Source organism: Carassius carassius, chromosome 27 (genome assembly GCF_963082965.1).
Source record: "Carassius carassius chromosome 27, fCarCar2.1, whole genome shotgun sequence".
In the NCBI taxonomy this organism is placed as follows: Eukaryota; Metazoa; Chordata; class Actinopteri; order Cypriniformes; family Cyprinidae; genus Carassius; species Carassius carassius.
Window position 1 is genome coordinate 4,035,029 of NC_081781.1, and position 19,859 is coordinate 4,054,887.

A 19,859-nucleotide genomic window follows, 5' to 3' on the forward strand; every position below is an offset into this window, starting at 1 on the left:
CTCTAATATTAAATTTTTCTACAAAATATTTTATGTTTAAACGCCTTTAAGATAAGATGTATATGTACACACATATTCAATGCTTAATCATCATGGCATTGTAGTTAATCAGAGTTTGATGTCATTTTTGCTTCATTGCACAAACCAACCGACATTTAATCCTAACACACACTTCCCCCCCAGAATTCACCATATCGACTGATAATTTAGGGTGCTTCAATTAAATTCCAAGGAAAACAATTATCTCCCATGACTGTATGGATGGCTTACTTGCAAGACTGTGGATGTGTCAGAATCAAGCGAGCGGCCAATGGGAGGGCGTTTTAGCCGTGACGTCAGGGGGGCTGGTCGTGCGCGTGGAGCGCTCCAGTCAGTCCCGCGAGCGCAGTCAGTCAGTCAGTGCGTGCAGCTGACACCGCGCGTTCAATGGATTAGGTTCCCAGCCACGTAAGTAAGAAGAAGATGATGATAATGGTGTCTTGTTGCTGAACAAGGTACAGGCTCAGGGAGAACGTCGGCCGTTCCCTCTTGCCTTTGTTCGAATCAGATCCAAGCGACGGAGACCGTCGGAGTTTAGTTGCTCGCGAAGAGGAGGACATCGACTTCCCAGGCGTAACAAAAGGCGGCTCGCGACCTGGAGCAAATTTTTCCTAGCCATATTTGGTAGATGCATGGACAGGCTTCGCGTGGAGACCCGCTCGAATGAACACGGAGCGCCCTCTCAGGATATCTAAACCCAGTTGGCACTCTTTCCTTTTAATTTAATGCAAAAAACCCCTAAACATTCTTTACCTGCTGCGCTACATCGACCGTGACGTCACAACCTTTACATTACACCGCGACGATTAATGCGTTTTCGGCTCTTGCAACCAAACCGTGCTGTTCTTTGAGGGCACGCTGATCATAGAGGTCACAATTCGTGCATGCACGTCATTGCATGTGTGCTCAAATGACGCCACATTGTCAGTGCAATTAACGCACATGCATGCATAAGATCATCATTACAGTCAAGGGGAATCGCCGCTGCCTTCATGCCCAGTGTTAAATAGAGGGCATCTGTCTGTCATTCACTTCCATCCCCTCCCCCTTCTCCAAGACCGTCTGAACCCTCTTGATCTGGACGAACCTCCTATACTCATGAACATACAGAGATCCAGTCCCATTAACATTTCGCGTTATGGGAGATCGAGGCACAAAGCACACGACTTTGAGGAGCTATCTTGTCTAAGGACTACAGAATCCAACCAGAGTTTCAGTCCAAATTTAGGATCTCCCAGCCCCCCTGAGACCCCTGACTCCTCTCACTGCATTTCATGCATTGGAAATTACCTTTTGTTGGAGCCCATTGAGGGAGACCACGTTTTCAGAGCCACCCACCTGCACAGTGGGGAAGAGCTCGTGTGCAAGGTAAGAAAAACCCGAATTCTTGTCATTTTGTAACGGAACACTCATGCAATTGCATCAGCTATAGATGTATGTGAGACATGCATGTGGCCTAATGCATTCATTTGCGAGGTGCCTATTGGTGCGTTATCAAATGAATGGCTTTTCTTTTGTGATTCATCAACAGTGACATCAAGTGATGAGTTATAGTCACGTGCAAAAAAGCATGTGGGAATACCCCTAAAGTGCTTGTGCGCGTGCATGCTTGCATACAGCCGTGCATTCATGCGTGCAAGTCCACATGACTTTGAAACATAAGACGCTCAGAATGGGCTGACATGGGCAGAGAGCCATTAGTAAGAATCTCTTATCTTCTGATGAGAGAATGGCCTCTGATGTCCCCTGCTGTCATGTTATACTTAGCCCATCTCTCACTTTTACGTGTCCGTTACTAAGCAACATCAAAATTTAGTGTGTTTTGGGAAATGCAGCAGAGGTGTAATGCCTTTCAACTTGCAGTTGCATGGATTTCCTTTCTTTTGTTTCAAAATTACGCATTGTCTCTGAAGATGCCAGTAGCAGGGCTCTTGTCTTGGGGGCCTAAAACTTTTGCACTATGTTGGGGAATCGTTGATGGCTTCTAATTGAATTCAAAATGCGCTCTCTCCTCCAGGTGTTTGATGTCAGTCGATACCAAGAGTCCTTGGCTGCTTACTTCGTGCTGGGGACCCATGAGAACATTAACCAGATAGTGGAGATTCTTCTGGGGGACACTCGAGCGTACGTGTTCTTCGAGAGGAGCCATGGTGACATGCACTCTTTCGTTCGTACTTGCAAGAAGCTGCGAGAGGAAGAGGCTGCCAGACTTTTCCATCAGATAGCATCAGCTGTGGCGCACTGCCACGACAACGGCCTGGTCCTCAGAGACCTCAAGCTGAGGAAGTTCGTCTTTCAGAACGAGGACAGGTAAAGAAGCCACTAGTAAGGTTGTTGGGTTCAAACAGAATGTGCACATTTGATCTTTAAAAAGAGGTTTGTTTTGCAGCACATTATTCACATACTGAGATTGGAAATTTGGTATATTACTGATGTGCTTTCTATTGAAACAAACATTATTTAATAGGTCCCCCCCCTCCCTTTTTTGAATTGCAAATAGATTATAGTTTATTTACAACTGGGAACCATGAATTGCTACTTGCTATTGTCATTGGAAGCTGGTATAAGGTGACATTCTCATTCTAGAGAACAGAATTGGAGACAAATTTAGTTACACACCTAAGTTAAATATCATTAAATAGGTTTTAATTTTTTGTGGGTGGTGGGGGGTTACTAAAAAAATACTAAAAGTACAACAAAAAAGGTCTATTGTTTATAGTTTAGAAATATATGAAGCGCTGTTCACACAAAAGTAACTTTCAAACCAATGCAGCACATTTGCACGACCAGCTTAAACCATTCTTAATTCTGTGTCTGGAAATCTTTCAGCCTCACACAAAAATCCTATTGAAATTACTGGATTTTTCCTGCAAAAATTAGCTAAAGAACAGTAAAAGTGACCGCACCACAAATGTAAATTGCGAATGTGCACTACAAGATTTTAAATTAGCTTTTGTATGAGTAACACAATTTTAAATTCACTTTTGACCAATGCCTAATATGACCTATTAGTGATGCTCAGATAAAAAATTTAAAGAAATTAAATTAAAGTTTTAATTTAGCCAATTTTTTGAGTAAAAAGTGTGGGTAGTTGCTAGTTTGCTGTTCAGGGTGTTGTGTTCTCATATGACAAATGAAACCAGTCCCAGTAAAGTTCTCTGGTAATGGATTGCCAGTGCCACTTGATATTTTAGTATCTATTTTGTTCACGGTGAAGTGCATAAAACTGCTGTTGTGGTTTATCCTCATTTTGTGAACAAAATATATGGTCAAAAAGTTCCGTCGTAGAGGTAATAATTAACAGTCACAGTTTCAATTAGTGGTTTCATCCAAAACTCAGTATATATTTTCTTTGCCGTTACTGCTGAATATTTTTGATTTATGAAATTTCAGTGCATTACTATTTTAAATTTTAGTCATACAAGTTATTACAAACAATTATTGCTTTTTGTATTCAATCATGCTCTGCCTCCGAAATACCTTTTGTTTTTGGCTGACATCAGCAAACCCTTAAAATTTATTTCCAGTGAACAACTTTAAGTCCCATCTTTTGTTTTTCTATTAGCATATCCACTTTCGATATAAAAAAAAGTCAAGTTGTTGAAGTAAAATGGTTTTGAATGGCATTGCGTGTTAAGTCTTTAAAAATTAGCCTGCCCATATGTTTGGCAGTCAAATTAGTCTGAAATAATCCCAAGTCTGCGTTATGAAGCTGGGTGGCCTTCCTGTTTAAGCTAAATAGCAGTTGCCCCAGTGGCCAAATGAGTCAGCTCAGCTAGATTCCCTCTGGCTCACTCGATGGAAATGGAGAATGTTGCCTGGTGCTTTAAATGTGAGCTCGGTAACCTTACTGTTCCCATGCTCTGTGGTCTGGTGCGTCAGCCGTCCACCTTTCAGTGAGTGATTGCAGACGAGCGCAAGTAAACGTGGCCAAGGGTGGTGATTATTACCCTGGCCAGAAATCAAACACCAAGGGTGCACCGAAATTGGAACCAGAGAGGAAAGCGAGCCAGACAGAACTGCATTTCTCGGCGAAGTGGGTTCCTGACCTGGTTATGTCACGAAGGACGCTTGTAACGTTCTGCCGTCGCACGCTAGAGACCGCAGTGCAGTTCATCTGGAATCGCTCCCTAATGTACAAGTGTGTGCATCCATGCATCCTCCTCCGTTTTTCCTGGGTTCATGTGGGCCGATGTTCTTTGCAGGCTCTTGACCCGGTGTAACTCAGCCGCATCGTGGAGCTGTGACTCACATATGCTGCATGTCATTAAGAGAATATTTCCAGCATGCCGTGTTCTCTTTGCACAGTGGTGCATGGAAAAGGGTCACAAGTTCATGTCAGAGAAGGGGCATCCTGTTCATTCCTGACCTTCAGGTAATTTAGATGCCCTGCAACCTTTCCACGCAGCAGGCTACCGCTTGTCGTGAAAAGTAATATGACTATTTTGAGCTCCGAGGATTGGATGTTTTGCTGAGACTCAGTGGGCGTACGGTTTCATTCGGATGGTTTCTGATTCAGAATCTGAGTCACGAGGCAGCTTGCAGAAGACCTCAAAGATGTTTTCATTGCATATGTTGTTTTTTATTTTTTGTCTTTGTAATTTGGGCTGCATGATGTAGTTAGTCTCATGGTTTTTCAGCTTTTTGATGAATATGCAGGGATGCAAATTGTATAGTTTGAAAATACTGTAAGCACAAAAAGGGATTTGCATAACTCTACAAAAGATTGGGGTCGGTTATATTTCTTAATGTTTTTGAAAAAGCCTATTATACTTACACAGGCTGCATGCGTTTATTCGCTTAAAATAATTTAAACTCTCAAATATCTTTTTAATTGTAATTTATTCATGTTATGCACATCTGAATTTTCAGCATCATTACTCCAGTTTTCAGTGTCACATTGTCCTTCAGAAATCATTCTGAAATGCTGTTTTACTGTTTATCGATGTTGAAAACAGTGGTGCTGCTTAATGTTTTGGTGGAATCTATGACACAGAAAGTTCAAAAGAACAATGTTTATTTGCAATAGAAACTTTTTGTAACATTATAAATATCTTTACTGTCACTTTGAATAAATGAAATGCATTATTACTGAATTAAAGTATTCATTTAATTCATATTTATGCAAATATGTGTCATAGTATTGTATCTTAATATACATTTATGACAGTATTTTACTAACCATCACTTGTTTTTAACTTTATGATGCAAAAGATTTGGATCTGATTCGTGACCATGATTTATCCTAAACCCTGATTTTTGCATCGAAGACCTTATTAAAACATCTAGATGCTCTCATACTTTCAAGAAAAGAAGAACAGTTAAAGTAGTCTGACATGCTTTTTTAGAAAACATAACGACCAAATAGAAAGCACCTTAAAGGATCAGAATGCTGCTTTATTTTATATTACTGTAGCAACAGAATCATTGCAGATATACTGGGAATATATAGCAGATTGTTTGTCGTCATATGTATGTTCCTTCATGTTTGCATTATTGTATAAATTACAGGATCACAGTGGAAAAACTAGGATCACAGGGAATCGTTTGAGGAATTCCATCTTTGGCGTGGCATTATTCCTGCTTTTTATAATTCCCAGAATGAATACCAGATTTCCCTCTGGATTAGACTGGCAGGAATGTCCCGAGGCTATCTTTATATTGCTTTTTTATGCAAGGGATTTAGAGTCCAGTATGTAGAGGATATTTATGCTTTGCTATCATAAAACTGCAATGGTAGAGGAAAATATGATTTAAAAGGGTTTTTGTTATTATTTTGTTCTTAAATTGATTCTCATAGTTTTTGGTCATATAATTTTTGAGTTTGAAAGCCAACACAACTGAAAGTTTGCTTCTTTTAATTTATTTGACATCTTTAACTTTTTTAATTTTAAAAACATTTTCAATCTGTTTTATCTTAATTTTTCAATTTAATGTATATTATGACTTTTCTGTTAGTTGTCAACAGGGCCGTTCTAGGCATAGGCAAACTAGGCGGTCGCCTAGGGCGCAAACTGCTGGGGGGCGCCAGTGAGAGCCCCCGCCCCACCAAGAGTTTTATATATATATATATATATATATATATATATATAATATTATTATTATTATTTCAAGGTAATATTATATATTGATACTTTTGGCGATTATCTGAGTAAGTTTCATTGGTGGTGATAGTGGCCGCTGCCGTTAGAGACATGTTATTTAAAGTCGTGCATGCGCAATACAAAGCCAGAAAGCCGTTGCCTTTCAATGTCGTCATCCGTGGTTAAAATTACTTTAAGTAAATGTTTGAGGGGCTCAGTATCGCAAGAAGATGAGAAAAAGAAAGCAAAATATACAGGTATGTTACAAATTGTTCTACTACAAGCTCCATCATCACTACGAGCTAAACATGACACTGTGACTGCATTATTAGCACCACGGGACGGATTTACGTCATGCTCATTTCAGCAGCTAAATATTATAGCAGGGTTTTTCCTGCATTTAAATTTATTTGGCGGCCGCAAAAAAAAGCTTATTTTTGTCCCGTCAAAAGCCTTATTTGATTGGTGAATGAATCTCGGGGTTGCAAACAGCGCGCTTTTCGTCGCCTCCCGCTTTTTTCACGTCAGTTTGGGTGACTTGGGTCTGAGATCGGTCAGATTATAATATCACAAAGTCATCTAAAGCCATTCCATAGCTTTATGTGACAGACATGAAGACTATATACATCATTAAATTAAAGTATACGGAAACCTCGTTTTCCCTCCTCCGCGGCTGTCAATCATTCTCCACACTTTTGCAGCTATTAAGTTGGGGTTGTTGGTAAAAATCTCGCCTAGGGTGCCAAAAAGGCTAGAAACGGCCCTGGTTGTCAAGCTTGAGTTTTCTATGACGTTTGCTTCATTTTGTGTATTTTTGTATGTTCAAAAACTCACAAATGATCCATCTAGAATTTGTTCCATTTAATGTATTTTATAACATTATATATTAGTTTGTCAGTTCAAATGTTGGATCATCCATCTTGAAAGCCAACAAACCAATAATCGTTTCACTTTTACTTACTGAACACCTCATGTCTTCAAATATGTACATTTTCATGTTATTCTCCGTCTTTCCCAGGAACCTTGTAAAGTTGGAGAGTTTGGAGGATACGTACCTCCTAGAAGGAGGTGATGATTCGCTCTCGGACAAACACGGCTGTCCAGCCTACGTCAGTCCGGAAATCCTCAATGCAAATGGCAGCTATTCTGGTAAGGCGGCGGACGTGTGGAGCTTAGGCGTGATGCTCTACACCATCCTGGTGGGCCGTTACCCGTTCCACGACGTAGAGCCCAGCTCACTGTTCAGTAAGATCCGCCGCGGCCAGTTCAACATCCCCGAGACGCTAACACCCAAAGCCCGATGCCTCATCCGTAGCATCCTGCGGCGAGAACCAGCCGAACGCCTCACCTCCAGAGAGATCCTGGACCATCCCTGGTTCTCGGCCTCCGGCGGTTCAGCCGCTGCCGCCAGCCACGGAAGAGGCGAGCGAGAGTTGGACCAAATGGTGCCAGAGGCCAACATGGAAGACGAACTGGAGCAGTTCTTCAGCTGAGCACAAACTCATCAGACGTTATGCCACGTCCTTTTAGATTATCAGAAAAAAAGAAATTCACTCATTACAAACGGTGTCTATCGTTATTTCTCATTCCGTGAAAAGACATGGTCGGTTCTGGCTTGGGCGGAAAGGACTTCTTCCTAAGCTAGGACTTCTGGACGAAGCGTGTCAGATGATGTAGCAAGACTTTGGTTTTTCCTTTTATTTTCATTCGTTTTTGTCTTTATTTTCCGTGGTGCTCATGAGGTGTACGAGTCACAGTAAGCTACAAACATGCATTACAGCACAGGAGAATGCAGCCAAGGAACAAAGAAAATATCAGGCAAAACTGCTCAACCTTTCCTGTTTCCAGCTTTGATTTGCTGACCACGTCTCAGTTGCTTGTTTTCCTCGAATGCAAAATTGTTGGTTGCGTCTCAATCTGATCCTTGGTTTAAGAATAGCGTTTCGACAGCCCTCCAGGTCAATATTGTTAAGGCCATGTCATTTTTTTGTTTAATTAATTTTGGCTGCACTAAGAACGATTTGTGTTGCATTAAGCTCTTCCTTTTACTATCATTGGTGCTTTTTTCGCTCTAACCATAACTGAAACTTTTTCAGTGAGTCTTCAGAGAATAAAAAACGTCAAGCACTTGACTCGCTTAGGCTTGGAGATCCTCTCTGGACTAGTCATCTATTTCACTTTTAGTTGTTTTCTTTTGCTGGAGCAAAATGTATTTTTTTTTTTTTAATTTTATTTATAAGGTAACTATTACTATATTTAATGAGAAATACGTGCAGGGGTTTCGTTGTTTTCTAAACCGCCAGTTTACAATAATATTGTAGGCAATACATTTGACACAGGACAGGTTTGACTTTTTGCATCAAAGTTTGTCCCAAGTTGGAAGGTCTGCGATTTAACGTCAGTGCCAGTAATCGCGCACCCCAAACGCATGCTGACCGCACTCCTTTTTTCTTTTCTTTTTTTTTTAAATTTAGCTTTTTGCATTTGACTCCTTAAATATTAGACAATATTTCTACGACTACACCGTCTCGAGTACCTCATGTTAACTCTACTGCCTGCATAGGTCTGTGAAATGATCATGTTTTGAATGGGTACATAGACATGTTTCGTCGTATATCAATGTTACTTGAAATCGTGATTTATATCTAGTCAATGGCATGTGCCCTTTGAATGCTTTAGCCTGCCTAGCAAGAGGGGAGTTCATAGTTTCAGTTTCGTTCTCTTAAAGAAGAATCTTACAAAGGATTTACTAGGAGTCCAATTGCGCTTTGGAGTTTCTTTTTCGTTTTTTTTTCCCTCTGGACATTGTGCTTTCACTCGTTTTGTAGAAGGAACTTGCATACCTAAGTTGGTGCTGATTAGGTGCTCAGTTTGAAGGATGTTTTTCTTTTTGTTCGTTCAATTTTTTTTCCTCATGTTTTCAAGGGGAGGGGGGAGTGCATGGTGGGATATCTGCCTCAGATGCTCTGATTGTAATGTAACAGAATTTTGGTGTTTTGTCCAGATTTATTCAGTAAATAAATTGTGAACTGCACACTGAATGCTGCATCTTTTTATCCAATGTTTTAAGTTTTAAATATATGTATATTCCACGTGTATATATGTTAAAATGTAATATAAAGCATTACATAATACACACACCTATACTGTATCAAAATGGTGTCAGTTGTTTATCTATCTATCTATCTATCTATCTATCTATCTATCTATCTATCTATCTAATCTAAAATTGTTAAAGTGTACTTCTGTTATTTAGCACATTTATCAGATGATACTGATCATAATCTCAAAATGGATGATTAATTGACCTACCACATATTAATCTATCACAACTCATACTCAGGCCCTTTTTTATTTAATTTTTTTAAATTTTAGTTAATAGTTTATACATCAGTTGGTTTTCATAGTTTATGTTCTCTCTCTAGTTTAGATTATTTAATGCCTTTGATCTTCTGGATGTTAAGACTTGTGATAATTCACATGCAGACATCACTCTCTGTGACTTCATAATCTAAAGCATTTTCCCCAGATTGGTTGATTTCTCTGCTTGACTGCCACTAAATCTGACTAAAGCCTGCTGGGAAATAATCCATCAAATACAGATTAATGTCTTGTGCATTGGGCCCATTTTCTATGATCTGCAGCCTCTGTGTCATGTGCAGTCATACCATAAAACACACACAATGTACATTTAACACTTGTGTCCCTTGTGGACTAGACATTAATGGTCCAACTGAAACACTGCCTGTAAAATAATGCAGTTTTTTTTTCAGAAGTTTATATTATAAATACATTTTCTATTATAAGAGCCAACATGCAATATAAAAAGCTGTTGATATTTCACACTCAGCCCCTCTAAATACATATGCAAATGTGTTCTTGTACAAACACGCCTCCACACTTCCAGAAAAGGGTGTTTTTTAAATGTGGGCAGTAGCCATGCTGTGCTGAAAATAGATTAGTGCATTTGTGTGCCAGATGTGCATATGCTGCAACACTTGGCACATGTTCAACTAACTAATGCATGGAGCTCTTGTACATTTATGCATGCACATCTAGTTTTATCCACCTGTGCATGCACGACCTTGCAGCTACTAAAGTGTCTTGAAGTGCTAATGGCCATTTAGAAGCACCTTTCAAGTTTGAAGCAAGTTATAAGATAAATTACAACTTGTAGGTATTGAAAAATATATAAAGTTATTTAAATTGTTTTTTTAATTCAATACGTACTTATTTGTAATTGCTTGTTGAAATGAGTATCCTAATATCTAAGTGAAAACGGTCATACCATTAACACTATTTTCTATATTTTGTTTTCACAAGTTTTTATTTCAGTGTATTTTAATTGTGTATTTTGTATTATATATATATATATATATATATATATATATATATATATATATATTAAAATTTAATTTTAATTGATATATATATATATATATATATATATATATATATATATATATAGACACACACATATTATTATTATTTGCTAACACGACGCACACACGAAAAAAAAGTTTGCAATAGTTGTAAATAAAACATCTTTAGATTATGTTTTACTAAAAATTAAATAACGTTATGTTTAATGAAAACATAACGAGTGGAAATTGTTTCCAAGTATTTTTTTCTATAGTTTTGTTTATTTCTAAGTTTCATGGAAGCTGAAGAATTATTTGCATGTTTTCACTGAAAATAAAAATCATATTTCAGTTCAAATTTCCTGGGGCTCATCACTCAGACCCCATTTAATAAAGCAATCTACAGTTATTCGAATTAGCATTCTCATCTGATAAGAACAGGCAATAGTTGTGCATGCAAATCCATATAAAACACCATAGTGTGTTCATAAATAATATTTCTGGAAATAATCTTCTCTAATCACTGCTGAGACCAAATTGAATATCACACTGTGTAAGACACCATTAGGTAAGACACCATTAGACAGTTACTGCCCATTGTGCTCCTTTTAATTTGGCCCTGCACCATAGTGTGGAAGTAATGGCTTTCAGTAGGGCGATAATCACCTGAACATTGTTCATCTTACGCCCCCTGGTGGACGAACGGGAATTGTGCCATATTTTCTACAAATTAATCCCTTAAATCACATCCAAAAAACCATTGGACAGGCATGAATGTTCTCCACAGGCGGCATTTCTTTGTTTTTGTATTTATTTAGTGTAAATATGACCCAAATGTAACCCGTTCACAGCTCTCATTCGTTTCCTACACACTTCTTGTATCTGCATTTAATTATTCTGTTTGTATCTGTTATTCAGGTTGTGTAGTTAATCTCTCGATGCAGACATCTGGAAGAACAGGCACAGAGCGATTAGACTTGTAAAAATGATTAAAGAATGCTGTTCTTTCTTAGGGAACGGTGCCATTTGTGTCTATATGCATCTCAGGCTCATTTTATTTGAAAAGGTTAGTGCTGAATAAAGAAAATGTATGGTTCCTCCTCACTCCCTTAAAGCTGATCATCAGAAACATCACATCATTATTTTTAAAGGTGTAAATGTCACAGTGAAACTCAGTGAAGGATATTTGCAGTTCCTGCATTTTCTCAGGAAAGGCTTTTTAATAGTACTGGCAACATGTTTTATTTTTATTTTAATATTATTATTTCATTGAAAGCTAAATTTATTTTATAGATTTGTAATTAATTATATATATATATTATATATATATATTAATTTAATTTAATTTAAATTTATGCATTTAGCAGACACTTTTATCCAAAACGACTTAGTGCATTCAGGCTATCAATTTTTACCTATATATGAAAAAAATATGCATATATATATATATATATATATATATATATATATATATATATATAGGTTAGTATACCGTTGCTTGTGATAATAAACTTTGATATTTAGTCAGTATAGATGGTGTGTGGGGTTGCGTCTTTTTAAAATTCATTACAAAAGGGAGCTGAGTAGAAACATGCACATTAGCAAATATTTAGAGAACAAAAACAAACATTAAAACATTTTTCTATTCATGAAAATATAACCTATTTAAGTGTAAATCATGTAAACAAGCACACTCAAAAAATATTACAAGTTCACATAAATAAGAGCATGTTGGCTAATACAGCAAGAAACGGTTTGTAAAGGCCAAAACCCCTTTAAAAATGTAATAAAAAATAAAATAAACTATGAAAACAGAATAACCGATTTTATAGTACATTATATAGCAATAACAACAAAATTAAACATCTTTAAACTTCTACTAAAATTTAATTGAAAAACTAAAATCTATACAAAAAAATTAAATATAATTTTCTTTAACATTAAATGACACATATTTACATGATAAAATAGCTGGAGCTGGAAACAAGGGGTATGTAAAGGCAAATGAACAAACATTTTCTGGAAAACGTGGGCTAACACATTAATTATATCATACAATCATACAAATTATAAAATCATAGCTATATAAAAGAAAGTTAAAGACTATAATATAATGTTTTGTTTTTGTTAAAATAAATAGTAGATTTTATTAACAGTATATTTATAAAAATGTTAACATTTACATTTTGTGTTGGTTTGAAGCGCACTGGGTCTGAACACCAATCAGAACGCAGTGGAGCTTTCCATTAAAATACAGCCAAGCCTTTTCCCTGTTCACCGATCAGTCATTACTGTTGTTCAGTCTGTGCATCGTTACATTGACTGTTTTATTTGAAAACAAATCAACACACAGAAGCATTTTCGCCCCAGACGATAACGTGTGAATGCAGCCCTCCAGAGAACGTTATGATACCGAGCAGCCCAGCGGGGCTCGACGTACGGTACGTGCCGGAAACTGCCAGCGATGGAATGATGTTGATTTTGCAGTGCAGTCGGAGCTCCTCCGTGTTTATTTCTCTTTTCCTGCCTCATTCCAAGATAGAAGCTGCTCAAACCAAATCTAGGAAGCTGGCCAGAGTTAACATTTTCATTTAGTGCGCTTTCCCCCTCTTTGCGTGTTTTATATCCTAAACAAAGCCTGCGTGGATATGCCAGTATGTTGCAGCTTACATCTGGTTTACGGGCTTTTCATTAACCTGCATGTCAATAAACAGATGAGTGGAGCAAATGCGTTCTGACAATGCAGCTACTGTAACCGCATCGACCAATCAGAGTGAAGTAACTGTAGCAATACTGTGCATTTCCCATCTCTGTCCAATCCAAATCTTACTCAACTCTTACTGTTGCTCCCTTGCGGTCGTGGCCACTCAATACAGGTACTGATATCCTGAACTAGTTCACTCTCCTCATTAACTTACACGATCAGCTGAGCCGAGCTGGATGCCATTCATTAGTGATTCGGTTCGATCATTAACTCATTCGATCGGTTATTGAGTGTCTGGTTAATCCAGAGCACAGATCTCATGGGTTTCATCCAAGGGGAGTTATGCATGTGCTGTCTCACTGTAGTAAATAACAAGTGTTTTTTTATTTTCTTTTTTAATTGGAAAAAAAGAAGAAGAGCCATTTAGATTCACAAAATGTAATCTTAAGAAGTCTCTTTTAGGTTTCCACACAAATATTAAGCAGCATTTTTTTCAGTGTTGATAATAATGTTTCTTATTATGTATCAAATCAGCATTAGAATGATTTCTCAAGGATCATGTGACACTGAAGACGCTGAAAAAAGCTTTGAAACAGAGAAATATATTACATTTTAAAATCTACCTAACTAGAAAACTTATTTTAAATTGTAGTAATATTTCATAATATTACTGTTTTTAATGTATTATATATATATATATTTTTTTTTTTCTGAAGAGAAAAGGATATATATATATATATATATATATATATATATATATATATATATATATATTGACCAGTAGATGGTGCACTCGCATACTAACAGACTTTGATACTAATTAAGAGCTGAGTGTTCGTGTAAGTGTATTTTAAGAGATAAAAATCATTTTACAATAGTAACTGCTGATTCCACCACAGTTATGTTTTACTTAAAAAACAAACCAAAACAAAACAATGGTGACTTGGTTTTAGACAGCACTGTCAAAAAAATTAAAATAATAAAAAACCGAAAAAGCTTTGCAGAATTGTTAATACAGGAAGGACAAACATGATTTATAATGAAAAAGAAAAGTCTAATAGAAACTGAAATAAAAACTGGTATCCAGGAGGGCAGCTGAAATCGCAATAAAAATAAAAATGAAAGACTTTCAATATCTTTCATCATTATTTTTATGCTTCACCATCCATCTCTCATGTTTGTGCATGAAAAGCAATAAAAAGTTCCTTTTCTCTTCAGAAAAAAAATAATTTCCTTTCTTTTTACTCATATTAGTACATCATAAATTGTTATAATACTAATAAAATGAGACCTATTATATTAAATGCAAACAGCTGGTAGCTTTCTCTCTCTATATATATTTTTAGAGAATAATTTGCATGTGTTATAAAATAGGTGCCAAAAATGTGTGTGTGTGTGTGTGTGTGTGCGCATGTGATTTGAGTGTATTTTATATTAAAATCCCTATAGATTATTTCTGCAATCAGGTTTTACTGAAAGTATTTTTAACAAATTCAACCTGGAGCAAATGATGTGAGCTGCTCTGCACATTTAATTTCAGCTATTCTGTCAATATTGCTTCTTTTTTGCAGTTTTTCAGATGAGAAGCATCTAAGACTAAGAGAAATGTGTTCAGTTTCAGCACTCACTGAAAAGGTAATTGCTAGTTTCTTCATTCATCTTCATGACACTTTTTGTCAGCCGTGCTGGTGGTTTTGCTTCCACATGGGCCATTTAAACGGTCAGTAAACAGCCCTGCTGAAGCCACACGATGACAGTACTGGAGCATGTGTGTATCTTTTTTGTCAATACACAATTATCCTCCCTGTTGCACTTCCTCTAGATGGGAAATGCTAAAAATAGCAAACGGGAAGCATTGTCTCCTAATTGCAGCAAACAGTAGTCACTTGCCGTATTGATCACACATTAGATGCAGGATGCAGGAGGATGGTTGTGTGGAGTGGATTAAGGGTTGTCTATTCCATTCTTAAAGCCTCCACAAAAGCCTCCAATTAATGTCTCGGCACACAAGGGTTTTGCTGGAATGTTTAAGGACCACTCTTCATCGTGCTGGTGGTCGCTTTATGAAGTGCTCCTTTTGAATCTGAGAATATCTCAACTTGAGGTTTAGGGTGTCCTTGATCAGCCTCTTGTGTTGTGCTGTTCTAATGGATGTTTTTATACATGTTCTGAACATTAATGAGCATATGTGTTTTTGAATTCAAAATAGCATTCAAGCATATAACTACACAATAACAGTGTCTGAACTTTTTACCGAGACTCTTTGCATGCTTTTATGGTCAGCCTACATAGCAGAGATGGAAATACTCATGCACAAATACACTTTGATGCAAAAGACAGATCTTTTCAAGTTTATTTTATGCTGCAATGACATGTATGAAAAGAAGCATCAAGCCACTGATTGTGAATTAATAGAAAAGTTTCTTACAGAGTCTTTTCAAACAACTGAAAACTTTCCTACAAATGCATGAGATCAATATCTGGAGGTTTTTAGCCAAAGCAGCAAGTGATTTCATTCTGAAAGGCTTGCTGTGTTTTAATCAAGCATACATCTTAATACTTTATTTTTAAAGAAGTCTCTTTTACTCAATAATGCTGCATTTATTTGATAAATTTTTTTTTAAGTGAAATAATACTATAATTTAAAATGACTGCTTTCTATTCGAATATATTTAAAAATGTAATTTATTCCGGTGACGCAAAGGTGAATTTTCAGCATCATTACGCCAGTCTTCAGAGTCACATGATCCTGCAGAAATCATTCTAATATACAAATTTGTCACTTTAGAAACATTTATTAATATCAGTGTTGAAAACAGTTTAAAACAACAAAATTTATCTGAAATGGAAATATTTTGGAGAATTCTAACTGTCCTTATTGTCACTAAAGAAGACTGTATAATTAGATAATAGAAAATAATAATAATAATAATAATAATATAACAGCACAGTACAGTACAATAAAAAATAAAATTATTTATTAGACATAAAATGAAAATTTGAAATTCATATCCACACAATTATATATATGATTTTATTAATAATTTTTTGTCTAATGTATATGTATATATATATATATATATATATATATATATATATATATATATGTGTGTGTGTGTGTGTGTGTGTGTTACTTTTGATCCATTCAATTCATCCTTGTTAAAATAACTATTAATTTCTTTAAAGAAACTCCAAACTTTTGAAAGGTTTTGTTTAGAAGAAGCTGTTCACTTAAATATTGAAGTATTTGCTGCCAGTTATTCACAATATGAATTGCTTCATGCCCATCCAAACCTTTCATGCGTTTTAGTTTCCAAAATAAGCATGTCTAACGATTCTTCATCCATGTCTGTCAAGCTCTATAAAGATCCATAAAAGCGATCCATATACAACTTGTGCAATACAGACAAAGAACAATATATGGGTTTGGAGTGACATGAGGCTGAGCAAATAATGAACTGTTCCATTAACATGAGTCTGATCTGCTTTCTGAGCGGCGTGGGGTGAGGGACGGGAAGCAAAGGTCAGAGCCCAGCAGTACATTAAACTAGCCGCTTGCAGATGGATGAAGTTGTTAGTGAACGAGAGCTGGACAATCCCACCATACAGGTGAGGCTTTTCCTCTGGTGACCAATTATCCGGACGGCTCTGTCCAGCCTCTATAATGGAGCATGGACTAACGGGGGCAGTCAGCAATTTAGATGCTATTTGGATCTCCATGTCTTTCTTTTTCCATGCATCTAATGAAAATTTAACTGTATGTGCAGAAAGCAATGGACCTTATAGAGCATTTGCAGGATGTCCTTTGAATGCAAGAACGGCCCGTTTTTTTAAAGAAGATCTATTTGAGGAGCTTTATGAGGAATTGCTTCAATGTCGACATGAAACGGCATATAAAACCCATTTTAATGTGACAGATTTTGTCTTTTTTGAATGAAATAGAATATTTAACAAGAAAAAAAGTGAGATGGGACTTCAGTGAATGCATCAGGAATTGATTAGATCATAAAAGTGGGCTTTTTTGTGTGTTTTTCAGACTGATGTATAAGCAATCCTTTTGAAGGAATTATCCTATGGTCATCAAGGTTGCACTTATTTGACCAAAAAGACAGTAAAAACTGTTATATTATGATATATTATTGCATTTTAAAATAACTGATTTCTTTTTAAATATCTTTTAAAGTTTAATTTATTTCTGTGATGCAAAGCTGAATTTTCATAAGTTATTACTCCAGTCTTCTTTCACATGATCCTCCAGAAATCATTCTAATGTATTGATTTGTTTATTATTTTATTATTAATGTCAAAAAACTTTTTTTTCATATTAATGTCAAAAACAGTTGGAAACCTTAATAAAAAAATTTGTTTTTTTTTTATACATTTATACATATTTTATACATTACATTATACACTCACCTAAAGGATTATTAGGAACACGTGTTCAATTTCTCATTAATGCAATTTTTAAAGTGAAAGTGACATGACATTCAGCCAAGTATGGTGACCCATACTCAGAATTCGTGCTCTGCATTTAACCTATCCGAAGTGCACACACACAGAGCAGTGAACACACACACACTGTGAACACACACCCGGAGCAGTGGGCAGCCATTTATGCTGCGGGGCCCGGGGAGCAGTTGGGGGTTCGGTGCCTTGCTCAAGGGCACCTCAGTCGTGGTATTGAGGTGGAGAGAGAACTGTACAGTCATTCCCCCCATCTACAATTCCTGCCAGCCCAAGACTCAAACTCACAACCCTTCGATTGCGAGTCCGAATCTCTAACCATTAGGCCACGACTTCCCCATCTAATCAACCAATCACATGGCAGTTGCTTCAATGCATGTAGGTGTGTGTTCCTGGTCAAGACAATCTCCTGAACTCCAAACTGAATGTCAGAACGGGAAAGAAAAGTGATTTAAGCAATTTTGAGTGTGGCATGGTTGTTGGTGCCAGACGGGCCGGTCTGAGTAATTCACAATCTGCTCAGTTACTGGGATTTTCACGCACAACCATTTCTAGGTTTTACAAAGAATGGTGTGAAAAGGGAAAAACATCCAGTACGCGGCAGTCCTGTGGGCGAAAATGCCTTGTTGATGTTAGAGAACAGAGGAGAATGGGCCGACTGATTCAAGCTGATAGAAGAGCAACTTTGACTGAAATAACCACTCGTTACAACAGAGGTATGCAGCAAAGCATTTGTGAAGCCACAACACGCACAACCTTGAGGCGGATGGGCTACAACAGCAGAAGACCCCACCGGGTGCCACTCATCTCCACTACAAATAGGAAAGGGGCTACAATTTGCACAAGCTCACCAAAATTGGACAGTTGAAGACTGGAAAAATGTTGCCTGGTCTGATGAGTCTCGATTTCTGTTGAGACATTCAGATGGTAGAGTCAGAATTTGGCGTAAACAGAATGAGAACATGGATCCATCATGCCTTGTTACCACTGTGCAGGCACACAGTCACCAGATCTCAACCCAATAGAGCATCTTTGGGATGTGGTGGAACAGGAGCTTCGTGCACTGGATGTGCATCCCACAAATCTCCATCAACTGCAAGATGCTATCCTATCAATATGGGCCAACATTTCTAAAGAATGCTTTCAGCACCTTGTTGAATCAATGCCACGTAGAATTAAGGCAGTTCTGAAGGTGAAAGGGGGTCAAACACAGTATTAGTATGGTGTTCCTAATAATCCTTTAGGTGAGGTGTACATTTATTTAATGTCACTTAACATCAATTTAATGCATCCTTGCTGAATTTTTTTTTTTTTTTAGAATTAAGCTTTTGAATGTAATTTTATGTAGTTGTCTTCATGCTTTTGTGTGTGTTTTTTATATGGCTTATATTCTCATTTTACATTAGTAAATCAGTTGTATCACAGTAATGTATAATCAAGTGAAATGTCAGTACAATCTTCTTCTTTAATAGTTCCTATAAATACAACATTTGTCTGACACTTTTATGTTAATAATTGTAAATAGTCAACGCTGGAAACATTTTGCACCCTTTAAAACTGAATATGACCACATTAAACCATCAGTAGAAACTATAGACAGGAATATATATACAGTAGAAACTACAACTATTGGTCATAGCAAGCAGGGAATCTTAAATAATCAGTAAATTTATGATATTTCTAATTTATTACACTCTTCTGAACAAATACAGATCATGCAAGACATTTAATTGAAATGTATGAACATATACCGTATGAACATATACCAGTGCCTTTTTACAGGCATCCACTAAATCAGACCTAACAAAGCACAGAATCAGAGTCATAACTGAAAGTTGCTGGAAAAAACAAAGAAATAAAGCTGCACGCATGACCAGAGGCAGTGGCGCATTACGTGCTGAGGCTTCAAACTCAAGCAGCGGTCACTCGGAAAAACACGTTCGGGTCCAGTGGATCCGGACAAAGTGCATGCAGTGTTGCTCTGTGGCCCTGGAGCTATTCCTACTCAAACAGAGCTGCATACATATCCATAAACTGCAGGCGTGCTGTTAGGCCAGTCTCTGCGCATACGTGACAGGGAGCAAATCAGAGATCTCACCACCTTTGGCCCACTAGTTGTGGTTTATTATTAATGAGAGCAAACCTTCAATTTTTAAACATTTGTGATGTATTATATATGTACGTTCCAATTGCCACTTTAGAGAAAAA

The 19,859-nt window shown here is 37.0% G+C and overlaps 1 protein-coding gene across 1 annotated transcript; it reads left to right on the forward strand.

Moving 5' to 3' along the window:
- The first annotated feature begins 304 nt into the window (after nt 1–304).
- Nucleotides 305–9,163, forward strand: trib2 (tribbles pseudokinase 2). The gene is made up of 3 exons (XM_059512185.1): nt 305–1,407; nt 2,057–2,349; nt 7,141–9,163. The coding sequence occupies exons 1-3, from the start codon at nt 1,138–1,140 to the stop codon at nt 7,613–7,615; spliced, it is 1,038 nt and encodes a 345-aa protein (XP_059368168.1). The 5' UTR covers nt 305–1,137; the 3' UTR covers nt 7,616–9,163.
- The last annotated feature ends 10,696 nt before the right edge of the window (nt 9,164–19,859 follow it).

Coding starts and splice junctions, on each gene's coding strand:
- trib2 (XM_059512185.1), top strand. CDS start 1,138: ATGAACATACAGAGATCCAGTCCCATTAACATTTCGCGTTATGGGAGA. Junction 1,408..2,056: donor GGGAAGAGCTCGTGTGCAAG/GTAAGAAAAACC, acceptor TCTCTCCTCCAG/GTGTTTGATGTCAGTCGATA. Junction 2,350..7,140: donor GTCTTTCAGAACGAGGACAG/GTAAAGAAGCCA, acceptor CGTCTTTCCCAG/GAACCTTGTAAAGTTGGAGA.